At 46.2% G+C, this 11,374-nt stretch overlaps 1 protein-coding gene across 2 annotated transcripts; it reads right to left on the bottom strand.

The window, feature by feature from the left end:
• Positions 1-4,392: 4,392 nt before the first annotated feature.
• Positions 4,393-11,320, bottom strand: ZBTB8OS (zinc finger and BTB domain containing 8 opposite strand). Of its 2 annotated transcripts, none has more exons than XM_081335372.1 (7): positions 11,007-11,320; positions 10,495-10,519; positions 8,047-8,168; positions 6,428-6,510; positions 5,953-6,005; positions 5,429-5,465; positions 4,393-4,768 (listed from the first exon to the last, which is right to left on the bottom strand). In XM_081335372.1, the coding sequence occupies exons 1-7, from the start codon at positions 11,095-11,097 to the stop codon at positions 4,682-4,684; spliced, it is 498 nt and encodes a 165-aa protein (XP_081191498.1). In that variant the 5' UTR covers positions 11,098-11,320; the 3' UTR covers positions 4,393-4,681. The 2 variants fall into 2 exon arrangements, with proteins under 2 accessions (XP_081191498.1, XP_081191499.1); XM_081335373.1 differs by having other exon boundaries at positions 11,015-11,110.
• Positions 11,321-11,374: the final 54 nt, after the last annotated feature.

The following is an 11,374-nucleotide window of genomic DNA, read 5'->3' as shown; positions in this document are numbered from 1 at the left end:
GACCAAGTTTGAAAAACACTAATTTAACATTTCCCAATTGTGGCAACCTGTAGACGATGGTTTTCAATCTCCAGAATTCACAGCTCTGACTAGGCTGAGTGGCAATCTCATCAACAATCCTGTGAGGTGCATTGGGCTGAGAGGGAGGGTCTGGCCCAAAGTCAACCAGACAACCTTTATGCCTAAGGCAGGACTAGAACTCACCACCTCCCGGTTTCTACCCTGGTGCCTTATCCGGCAGACCAGACAGGCTAAGGGAGGTGGCCACTTCCCGGTTTCTGCCAGGGGAAGGTGGCACATTTATTAACCTGGCTCTGAAGCAGCAGCCTTGGGCCTTTTGCAAAGCCTGGCTGGGAGCACTTCCACCTGCTGCCCCGGTTCCCTAAGGAGGGGAGGGGAAAGCTCAGGGCTCTGGGCGGCCCCTTCCTTTTGCAAAAGGGAAGCAGTCTTGGAAATGAGCAGGGTGGGTGCGGGGGGGTCCTCTGAATTGGAAGGCGATGCCCTGGCGTGTTTGGGGACTATGAAAATTCTGATGGGAACCATTTTTGAAAAGGAGTTCTTCAGCAGCAGCACCGCTCCGGGTGGCCCCCACGGCTTCCCTGGCAGGAGGTGGGACACGACGACACCCAGAAAGCTTCCGCTGCTCACAGGACCATCCAAGGTAGCCTTGTGCCAATCATTCTCCTCCCTTGTGTGGCAAGCATGAACTCCCCCTCCCACACCCCACGCAAGATTACGTCTGAGTTCTACCTCCCTGACTACAGTTAGTCCTCGACTTACAACCATTTGTTATGACTGTCGCAGCATTTGAGTGCTTGGCAAGCGGCATGTATTATGACAATTGCAGCATCCTGGGGTCCTGGAATCGCCATTCACAGCCAGCTTCCCACAAGCAAAGTCAATGGGGGAAGCCGGATTTGCTGAACAACCGCAGTGATTCACATAATTGTGGCAAAAAGGCTTATATAAAATCAGGCAAGACTAACTTAACAACTGTGTTGCTTAGCAATGGAAATTCTGGTCCCAACTGCGATTGCAAGTTGAGGACTATCTGTGTCTTTGCCCACCAGATTTTTGGCTCGCGGAGACCAACATGGCTCTCCTCCATGTCAGTGTTATTCCCAGTTCGGGCCTGAGCCTGATGCCAAAGCCGATGAAGAACACTAGACATGAGGAGCATCCTTTGTTTCCTCTTATTGAAGTGCTCCATGAAGAGGGGTCCTGGCCAAAAATGCCTAGGAACCCCAAACAATGGAATTAAGAAAGCCTTGGCTAATGAAAGCTCCAGGAGTTCTCTAACACACATTCTATTTGCTCCAGGCCATCCCTAACTTCTAGCTGTGATAAGCAGGATGTCTAATTTTTGGTACTGTTATCAGTTCTCTACCACCCAAAGTCGATACAAGTTTTACATGGCACATTCCCTGTGAATAAGCATTCTTGGTCCTTGCCAGGCAGGCTCCACAATTACAGGCTTCCTGGTTCAATGGATCGGTGCCTTCGTTGTTGGTGGTATTGTCTTCCATCCGGATCACCATCTGCGGGTTGGTGGGGAGTTGGGGCCGCTGAAATGGTTGCTCCTAGATCAGTGGATGTCCCCAGGACTGCAGGTTCCAATTCCCCCTCCGTGTCACTCCAACTGCAGCTCTGGGTGCTGGTGCGGCCGTGGGGCTTGGAACTCTCTTCCCCTAGGGAGCCGAGGGTTCTTTTCATCAGGTCAATCGCTTTCTCTAGCATCCAGTTTGATTGTTGTGCCCAACTTCCTTCCTCTTCGCTTACGTGCAGGGATTTTTCCATATCCTGCTTCCATTCTGGTTGGTTGGGTCCCTGTCTCAGGGTCACCTTTCTTGATTTCTTTTCCCACTCGCTTTTCTTTCCAACGCCCATGGACCACCGTTTGTGGTTACGCGCCTTCACCACCTCTTCTCCTGAGGAGTATAACATTTCAGATCCCGACAGCTGGCAGGTTTTCGGTCGGGGAAATGGTTCCCTCTCCAGGAGAGTTTCTCCCTTCCCTGCTTCGTCTGACATTGTATTTTTTGCAAAGTCCCCCAGCAAGGTTCTCCCTTCCAGGTCAACTATTATTGCAAATCCTGTCTAATGTAAGGACCCACTTCAATCTACATCTTCAGAAAACAGAACTCTTGGAAACGGTCTCTTCCAATAGGAATTTTTATTAAGAGAAATTGATAGTAGGCATGTTAGACGGGATCTGAGGGATCCCCCACCATTTAATGTTTTAAAGTGTTCCCAAGCAGCCCCGCCACCCCGCAGTTCTTCTAGGCGATTCAAACTGGCAAATTTCTAGGTGTTAACTCCAAGAAAGATAATATCAGTCTGGCTCCGTCGGCACGATCATTCAATCCTCTATTTACTTATTATTTATCTTTGGGACTTATATGCCGCCCTATCTCCCGAAGGACTCGGGGCGGCTAACAACAATAAAAACAACAATACAAAAGTTAAGAGAAATTAAATAAACAGCCCCCAAATAAATTAACTAAACAATTAAAAATTAAAACATTTTAAAAACCCGTCGTCAATCCAGGTCAGCCTGATGAAAAAGTAAAGTTTTGAGGTCGCGGCTAAAGGACCGGAGATCCGGGGCCATCCGGAGCTCAAGGGGGAGTTGGTTCCACAGGGCTGGCGCTCCCACAGAGGAGGCCCTCCCCATGGGGGTTGCCAGCCGACATTGTCTAGCCGACGGCACCCTGAGGAGGCCCTCTCTGTGTGAGCGCATTGGGCGATGGGAAGTCGTTCCCGGCAGCAGACAGTCCTGCAAATATCCCGGGCCTAGGCCATGTAGGTAAGTACCAGCACTTTAAATCTCACCCGGAAGACAACCGGTAACCAATGCAGCTCACGCAGGTAAGTACCAGCACTTTAAATCTCACCCGGAAGACAACCGGTAACCAATGCAGCTCACGCAGGAGGGGTGTAATATGGGAGTATTGGGATGCTCCCATCACTACCCGCGCGGCCGCATTCTGCACCAGCTGGGATCTACCCAGATCCCAGGTGTTGCATCTCCCTGCCCCTTTTTCCCTGAGGAGTTTCAGAGGGGCATAGAATGAAAGGCAGATGGCCACATTGTTATGGTTAGCAGACCGGAAGTGAATCAACAAAAGGTTACTTTGTAGTGAATAGAGGAAGTGAAAGTAGTAAAACCCCCATGCATGGCCCCTCCCCCTTAGTAGTATGATGGAATCCAGGAGATAGTAAGAACTGGTTTTAAATCAGAGAAGGTAGATAGAAATTAAATATAACTGGATTCTGACACTTCTTGTCTGAAACCAGGCGGTGTGGCTGCTCCACCAGCTGCAAGGAGACCCTCAAACACAAATGGGATGTGGGCAGAGATGGCAAGATGGACACAGCATATTATCAGAAAATACTGGAGAATTTGCGTTCATCAGCGGCACCCGGGGCTCACCTGGACTTATAACACGACAATGACCCAAACAAAAGGCCACGATGACCCTCGGTGGTTTCTAGCAAGAGTTCTGGAGTGGCCATCACGGCCTCATGACCTCAACCCTGTTGAGCCACTTTGGGGAGATCTCAAACATCAGCTCATGCTCGACCACTGTTCTCCACCACAAAGGGCGTCCACAATATACATTATTTATCTTATCCAAATACATTTCTTGACCTTAGTAAGACTACCATAGCTCTGATTTTAGTTTAGACATTAGTTATGCCCAGGTAATCCTCGAGTGACAATCACAACTGGGAATGGAATTTCTGTTGTAAGTTAACGTGGTTGTAAAGCAAGTCATCAAGCGATCGGACCCATGTTTACAACCACTTATACTGCAGTTGATAGAAATCCAGCTTCCACTACTGACACTGCTTGCCAGAAACTGGCTTGAAAGACTGCAAATCTCAATCATCTGGCCGTGGGACTCTGCAGCAGGTCATAACTGTGAGCCAGTTGACAAGCACCTGAACTGCAATCACATGGGTGGTGTAATGGTCATAACTGCAAAGATGTCACTTTTTCTGAGCCCATCATAACTTTGAACTGTTGTTAAATGAACTGTCATAAGTTGAGAACTACCTGCATGATGCAATTTATGTGTTCTCTTCATTATCTGTGGACTATTTGTTTTAACCATGCTGTAAGATCTGCAACAGCAACAAGTGTGAATAAGAGATCCTCTATATAACTAGAATTTGGTTCATTTCTGATCCATGCAAACCATAATTGCACCAGTGCTGATGCTATCCCTCCACACAGCTAGAAGCTACTGTGGAGTCTAGGAAAGAATTTATCAATGAGAGCAGAAAATGTGAGCTGTGCTTTCATGGCTACCTCATCACGGAGCGCGTGACTGGAGGATGCCTGCATGAGGACCGTAACGTAATTGAACGGCTGCAGTGACAAAAGCAAACGGATATTCAACAATGTATTCCCCAAGGGGGAAATGGAGGAATTAAATTAAAACAAGAAAAAAACTTAATCCTAGATCATTTCCATCAAGCATCTTGTCATGAAACAGCTAACAATTTCATCTCTGGCTTTCACTGCCAAGTTAGTCTAATTATCTTCTCAAGGGCTGCTGCCTGAATCTGCATCCAGGGCATCTTCTGGCTTTTGGGCTTCTGTGCTCCTGCTGAAAATGATTCCTGTCGCTCAACGGGTTGGATGCAGAGGAATTGTCCAGCAGACCAACTCTGTTTAAATATCGATTATGACAAAAACCTCTGGTTTTTCGTCTTCTTGGACCTGCATGGCTGAATACGTGATTGCTTTGACTTCTGTCCCCTGAGATGAACAAGCAAAGGGAAAACAGCAAATAACTTGCTAATTCAACAAACCATGCTTAACAATGGCTTATTCAGGCAGAATTCAAACATCCTCATCAAGAGCAGGGTACAGAAATCAGATGTGAACATTTGAGCAACAGCGTCCCTTTGCACTGGAACAAGGGAAAGAGCTCTTTAGCCCAACTGGAGGCAGCGACCATAGGCTCACTGGCTTCTTCTAGTCAAGATGAAAAGAAATGGTTTCTGTATGTATAAATCATGCCGAGCCATACTACTAAGTGTTGTGGCTTGCAAGGCACGGATCATTTAACTGTGGTTATGTGGACCTAAACAAGTGTGGCTTATTTAGTAAATCATGGTTAAATGAGCTATGACTTAGGTAATGTGTGAACCCAACCACATCAGAGCTTGCTTTTTTTCAAGTGATAGCAAAGTTGCCGTTTTCAGGGGAATCTATTCTGAATTATTTGAGTTAGTATCTTTTTAGCTGAAAGGTTAGAATGATGTTTATGTGGATGATGTTTAAGTTAACAGCCTTTGACCAAGGAACGCAAGGACTGTTTTCCTGCAACGCAGAAAGATGCTCAACCAAGCCAGATCTGACTCTGATTCACAAGTCCACAAGAACTACGGTATATTAAAGCTTATTAGAAAATACCTGGGGATGCTTCTGCAAAGAGAACTCTTCTCCCCACCTTGAAAATAAAAGAAAGTGACCATTAGATTACCAAAGTAAAGCATTTTTTAAAAAGCCATCACCAGAGGGGGAGGTCTCCTGGGTCATTTAAAGCAGGGGTCCCCAACCTGTGGGCTAAGGCCCACTACTGGGCCATGGCCTATTTGCAACCAGGCTGTGTGAGTGGCAGGCTGGCACACAGGCACAGCTTTTCACTTGTGCAAGCAGTGAATGAAGCGAGTTTGCACGCCTGCTCCTCACACAAAACCATCCCCTCTTCCCTTCCCGCCTGGTCACCAACCTGAAAAGGTTGGGGAATGCTGATTTAAAGGCAGACAAATTTGATCACAATGTCGTGCATTTCCTTTCCCAAAAGTTCATGAGAAATCAGTGAAGAAACCTGGCAGAGATGACGTTTAGTAACCATCTTTGCAGAATCTTAGTAGACTCTTTGCAGAATCTTTCATGAAAGTCTTTAGTTTTTAGAATTTCAACTCCTCACGTACCCAATAGATCGTATCTTGAAATGTATTCGGTCAATGTGAAGCACTTTCACTTCCTATAAACAGGGAGGAATTTAACCTTAGCGCGAAACGTATATACCTTCACACACCTCCGGTAGCATCTTCTAGTACCAGGATTCTTAATCCAAGCAGAACAAATGCCCACTCTCTACATACATCAAGACAGACCTGAAGCAGTAACTTCTTAGAGACTACAAATGGATATTTTAGTCTGCTCCAACATCTCGAGCAGCCCATATAATCTAGTTAATCTATAAAAATCCCTGATTCACAAGAACAATGCAACTAATGGGACCTTAATAAAATACGTTCCTGCTCTTTAGATTTTCTCATTGGCTAGTTGCAGTCTTATGATCCTCCTCAGTGTCGTAAGATTGGATGAATTCAATAGAACAACAAGATCATCGTAAAGAGCCAGCGTCCCTATTTCTTAAGATGAAAAATAGTAAATACTTACTCTGGGTATGAAAAACTCTTCAGCGCTGAATTTATAGAGCCACTCATCGAGGAAATGAAAGAGAAGAGAGAGCATATCATGTCCTATGGAAAAATATATTAGAAACCTCAGGTGGATTTTCAAAGAATTCCTCCTCCTTGCCCAAACATTCTCACCCTAAACAGCTTCCGGCTGGGCAAAGGATATGAAAGGTGATCTTTGTGTGAACCACACTGGGAGGGCTCATTATTTTCCTGCACATTCTTAACTACGCTAAAACTGCTTTTTCTGCTTGTTGCCCTAGATTGAATGCAAAGAAAATTAGGTTTTTTTGCCTACCTGCAGGAATCAGCAATTATGCTTACAAGTCTTTTACAAGTTTGAAGGATTGTTTTAATTGCTACTGGATAAGCACGTGTCTCCAGCTACAATGTTTACTCAGAGGTAAATCAGTATTGTCTATGATAGCTTGCATCTTGTTCCTGATGAATGGTAATAATTTATCCATATTGATTCAAAGATCCAAAAAATGTGATACTATTCTTTAAACACTCTGCTAGTTCCTCTTATGCAAATGAGTTTGGATAATATTAGGCCAGGGGTGTCAAACTCGCAACGTCACATGATGTGTTGCAACGTATCACAACTTTTTTTCCATTGCTTGCAATGAGGTGGGCGCAGTTTCGCCATGATGCATCCAGCCTGTGGGCCAGCAGTTTGACACCCCTGCATTAGGCTAAGCGAACAGGGGGAAAACATCTGTCTACCTTCCTCCTCCATTCCAGGTTGCATTGAAGGTCACACTGCAGATACGCACAAACTGGGGGATGGGGGGGAACCACCTGAGGTCTTCCAAATTTGCTATTTAACTGCAGTTTGTTTTATAAGGCCAGGAAGCTGAAAAACAACCCACAAGCCTCATTCTAGATGGATGTGATCACCACCAATTTATCTCACTTTAAATGCATCTTTTCTTTAAATTCTTTAAAATGATATTCTTGAATATTTTGGGATAAGCATTATAATACGCTAATGTTCATTTTTTGCCCTTGCCCTTCCTATTTCTGGTCCTGTTTTTTAGACAGTGGTTTCTGATATGCTGTGTTGATTTTGTTCTAACAAGTACTGTATATCCTGCAAGATGAAAGTAGAGACTAAGAACCCAACTTCTCTTGGCAAGCTGGAATGGAACCATAAACAGGCACGATGGATACAATAAGTAAATTTACTGAAGAAAAGTTAAGGAAGCCCATAACAAAATAACTCTAATGACTGCAGTATATCAAAAGCAAGATCTATATAGATATGTTTTTCCAATTCTGGAAAATCTTTCTCCCATCTGCATAGCATAACAGACTAGAAGCCAATCTCTTTTGGGTGGAAGTAAAGTTCTCCCCACCTGGGCTTTCTGGTGGGCCATTCGAGAACTGATTCATAGACAATATAATAAGAGCAGGTCCACATATTTAATTAATACATCCAAGCACTGACAGATCTCCGTTTAACACTTTGCTCTTTAAAAATGCTCACGTAATTCAAGGCAGCCTTCTTAAAAGTTGTTCCTGCCTGTAGATGTTGTGGGCAAAAACTTCTGGGTAATGCCTGCTTAGAAGAGCCAGGCTTCAAAAGCGCTTTCTTACCTTCCGCTTCCACCTCTACAGCGTTAAGAGGTTCAACAGTCTCCGTGTCTGTCATATACCCAAACATGGCCATAGCACATTGTTCAAACGCCTCTTCCAAAGTATCACCCCAGGCATGCAACCTACAAATTGATCAGAATTAATTCTGTTTTGTAGGATGGTCGTAGCATCAGAATAACATATACAGATGAGAAATCTGAAGACCAGAGTATCAGAAAGGACAATTCAGTGGATTTATAGGATAAATAGTAAAATGATTTAAACTTTGAGGTCTCGAATAGAAAATAAATAGTTGCCCTTGTTGAAGGAAAAGTCTTCATCGTGATTCATCCAAGGCGGGGATAAACAACATGGCGACTGCTTTAGAAAGGTTACAGTTTATTGCAGAGGAGAGCCAGACAGAAAGATGGTTCTAGCAGAAAAAGGACTGAGCACATGTAGGGAATGGATTTTTAAACCCTCTGGAGCCTTTTGCTTGGAGTTATTTCCTGTGTCACATATTCTGACCTGAGTCTGGGTGTGCCTTTCTGGCATTCTTGTTGGTTGTGGGTCAATCCTATTGTCCCAAGGTCGTATCCTGCTTTCCTGGGGCTGGGGTATGTAGATTTTAGGTCTTTGTCTTCCTAAGCTTCTAGCTCCAACCTTCCTGATGGTTTACATTTGTATGTCTATAGAACTGGTTTTCTGCTTGGGGGAAAGGAGACCTGAGACTATTAAGAAAACTAATAATAATAATAATAATAATAATTTAATTTTTATACTGCCCTTCTCCCGAAGGACTCAGGTGTACAGGGCAATACAATAAAATACAATATATAAAAGTTAAAAAATATTAAATACTACAGCCCAGTTCAATAAATTAATACAATAGCGTTAAAATACCCCTAAACCCATCAGACCAGGCCGGCTTGTTCAAATAAATATGTTTTTAGGTCACGTCGGAAGGAGCGAAGGTCGGGAGCCATCCAGAGCTCCACCAGTAAACGGTTCCAAAGGTCTGGCGCGCCCACAGAGAACGCCCTCCCCCTGGGGGCCGCCAGTCGACACTCTTTGACCGACGGCACCCTAAGGAGGCCCTCTCTGTGGGAGCGCACTGGACGAAGGGAAGTTGATGCTGGCCGCAGGTGCTCCCATGCCATTTAGGGCTTTATAGGTCATAACCAGCACCTTGAATCTTACCCGGAGGACAACCGGAAGCCAATGCAGCTCGCGGAGTAGAGGTGTTACATGGGAGTATCGGGAAACCCCCACCACTCTCGCGGCCGCATTCTGCACCAGCTGGAGCCTCCGAGTAGTCCTCAAGGGCAGCCCCATGTAGAGAGCGTTGCAGTAGTCCAAACGGGAGGTCACGAGTGCATGAGTGACTTTGCACAAGGCATCCCGGTCCAGATAGGGCCGCAACTGGCGCACCAGGCAAACCTGGGCGAAGGCCCCCCCTAGTCACAGCTCCTATATGATCTTCCAAAGAGAGCTGTGAGTCTAGGGGGGGGCCTAGGAGTCTAGGAGGACACCCAAGTTGTGAGCCCATAGTCAACGATGGAACAAACTGAATTTCCCGAGATGCCGGCACACAGAGCCACTCAGTCTTGTCAGGGTTGAGCCGAAGCCTGTTCCTCCCCATCCAGACCCGAAGTGCTTTCCTGGTTCTTCAATATCTTTTTAGGAAATATAATCTTCTGCCCTTTGAATATTTCCTTCTCTGGGGAGCTGACTTCTCACACTCTTTTAATTCTGTGGCTTTTATTCAATGTGCTCAACAACAACCTCAACAATGACTTGCTCTTTAGAAAAACCTTTGTCCTCATCCACTCTTCTTTCCAATGTGCCGTGGAATCTTTCAGAATAGATTATGTAATCTTCCCACAGGTACAAACCCATACATGGCATTTAAGCTAGAAAGTTTTGGGGAAGGCATGTATCTTAGGGACTTAACTCCTGTTTTGCAGATAGGGAGACCATATTTGTTTCCTCCCCTTTACGGAGAGAATTGGAGACTGGAGAAGCTTCCAATCTGGAGAATCATTATCAGTTGAGTTGCCTTCCCCCAAGCATATTTTTTGTAAGCCATTATTTCCTAACTAACCCCTAACAACCCAGTCACACATTTGCTAAGCTGTAATAGAATCAATTTAATTAATTTAAGGGACTCAAATTAAGTCCCTTAAATTAATTAAATCTAATTAAAAACACTAAACCAAGATAAAATAATTTTAATGCAACATGGGCATTTGGACAAGTATAGAACAAGATGAATATGGTACAATGCTTTGTAGACAGATTTAAGATGCTAGTCTACCATATCGAGAGTAAAATAAGATTAGAGTTACTAATGAGGAATTATGACATGAAAAAAGTCTTTCCTGAAGACTAGCGAAAAGAATGGGCATTGCATAACTTAGCCATCCCCCTTCCATTTATTAGATTATATGCTTAGGTGAAAATACTCACTGCACATCAGCGGTATGATCCAGATCTAAACGTGATTTAAAAAATACATAAAATCAATTACCCAAAGTGAAATCCAGAAAAAACACAATAAGGCCTGAAGCTCAGGGATTCACAGGTTTTGATTTGCTAGTGAAAAATTATCTCAAATTCAAAATCTCAACATTTTTTCCCAGATTGGGAAATGGAAAACTACCGACTTAGCCACGCTGGAGGAATAGCTGAGCGAAGGCCAAGGGACGGCTGGAGGCTGCGCCTGGCTGAATGACGGAGAGCGAGGACGCTTAGGAGGGTCAAGGAGCCGAACGAGGCCGCGGCCCTGTGGCTCCCCTCGGCTCTCCGCCCTTTGCTCGGCTTCTCTGCCGCCAGCGAGCCAGCCAGGCTGCGAGGGACGCCGGAATCGCCCTCAAGGCCGGCCCCAGCGCGGAAGGCCGGGCCGCTGTTTCTTCGCCCGCCGCCCCTCGCCAGGAAGGGAGCCGCCCGCCCGAGGAGCCGGGGCGAAGGGCCGCACTCACACGCGTACTTCCGCTGGATGGCGGGGTAGCGGCCTTTCACCGCCCGCTGCGCCGCCGTCAGGCCGAGCTCCCTCTCGCCGTCCTCCGCCATGGCGCCGCTCCGCTCGCAGGCCACGCCCCCACCCGACTCCGCCCCGGAGCCCTCTCGGGGCCCCTGGGAAAAGGCGGGGAAGCGGCCTCCCTTTGGCCGAAAGGGGGAGGAACCCCCCACCCTCCCCCCCGAGTAAATGACGGGATGATTGGCAACTGTGAGGGCCACCGGGGGGGGGAGGAGGCCCTTCCCCGGACGCCCCCCACCCCTCCCGAAAATGGCGGCTCAGGCGGAGGGAGGGGGAGGAAGCAGCGGTAGGGGGCTCGCGCGCGCGCGG

Source organism: Vipera berus, assembly GCF_964194415.1.
Source record: "Vipera berus genome assembly, chromosome: 9".
Taxonomy (NCBI): domain Eukaryota; kingdom Metazoa; phylum Chordata; class Lepidosauria; order Squamata; family Viperidae; genus Vipera; species Vipera berus.
Note: the sequence above shows the minus strand (reverse complement) of the source record. Positions and strands in the feature narration are given on the sequence as shown.

What these genes read in the sequence shown, in the direction of transcription:
- ZBTB8OS (XM_081335372.1), bottom strand. Translation starts at nt 11,097, where the DNA reads ATGGCGGAGGACGGCGAGAGGGAGCTCGGCCTGACGGCGGCGCAGCGG. An exon ending in TGTAGAGGTGGAAGCGGAAG is followed by an intron (nt 6,511 to 8,046) that starts GTAAGAAAGCGC and finishes ATTTTTCCATAG; the next exon opens with GACATGATATGCTCTCTCTT. An exon ending in AAGAGTTTTTCATACCCAGA is followed by an intron (nt 6,006 to 6,427) that starts GTAAGTATTTAC and finishes CCCTGTTTATAG; the next exon opens with GAAGTGAAAGTGCTTCACAT.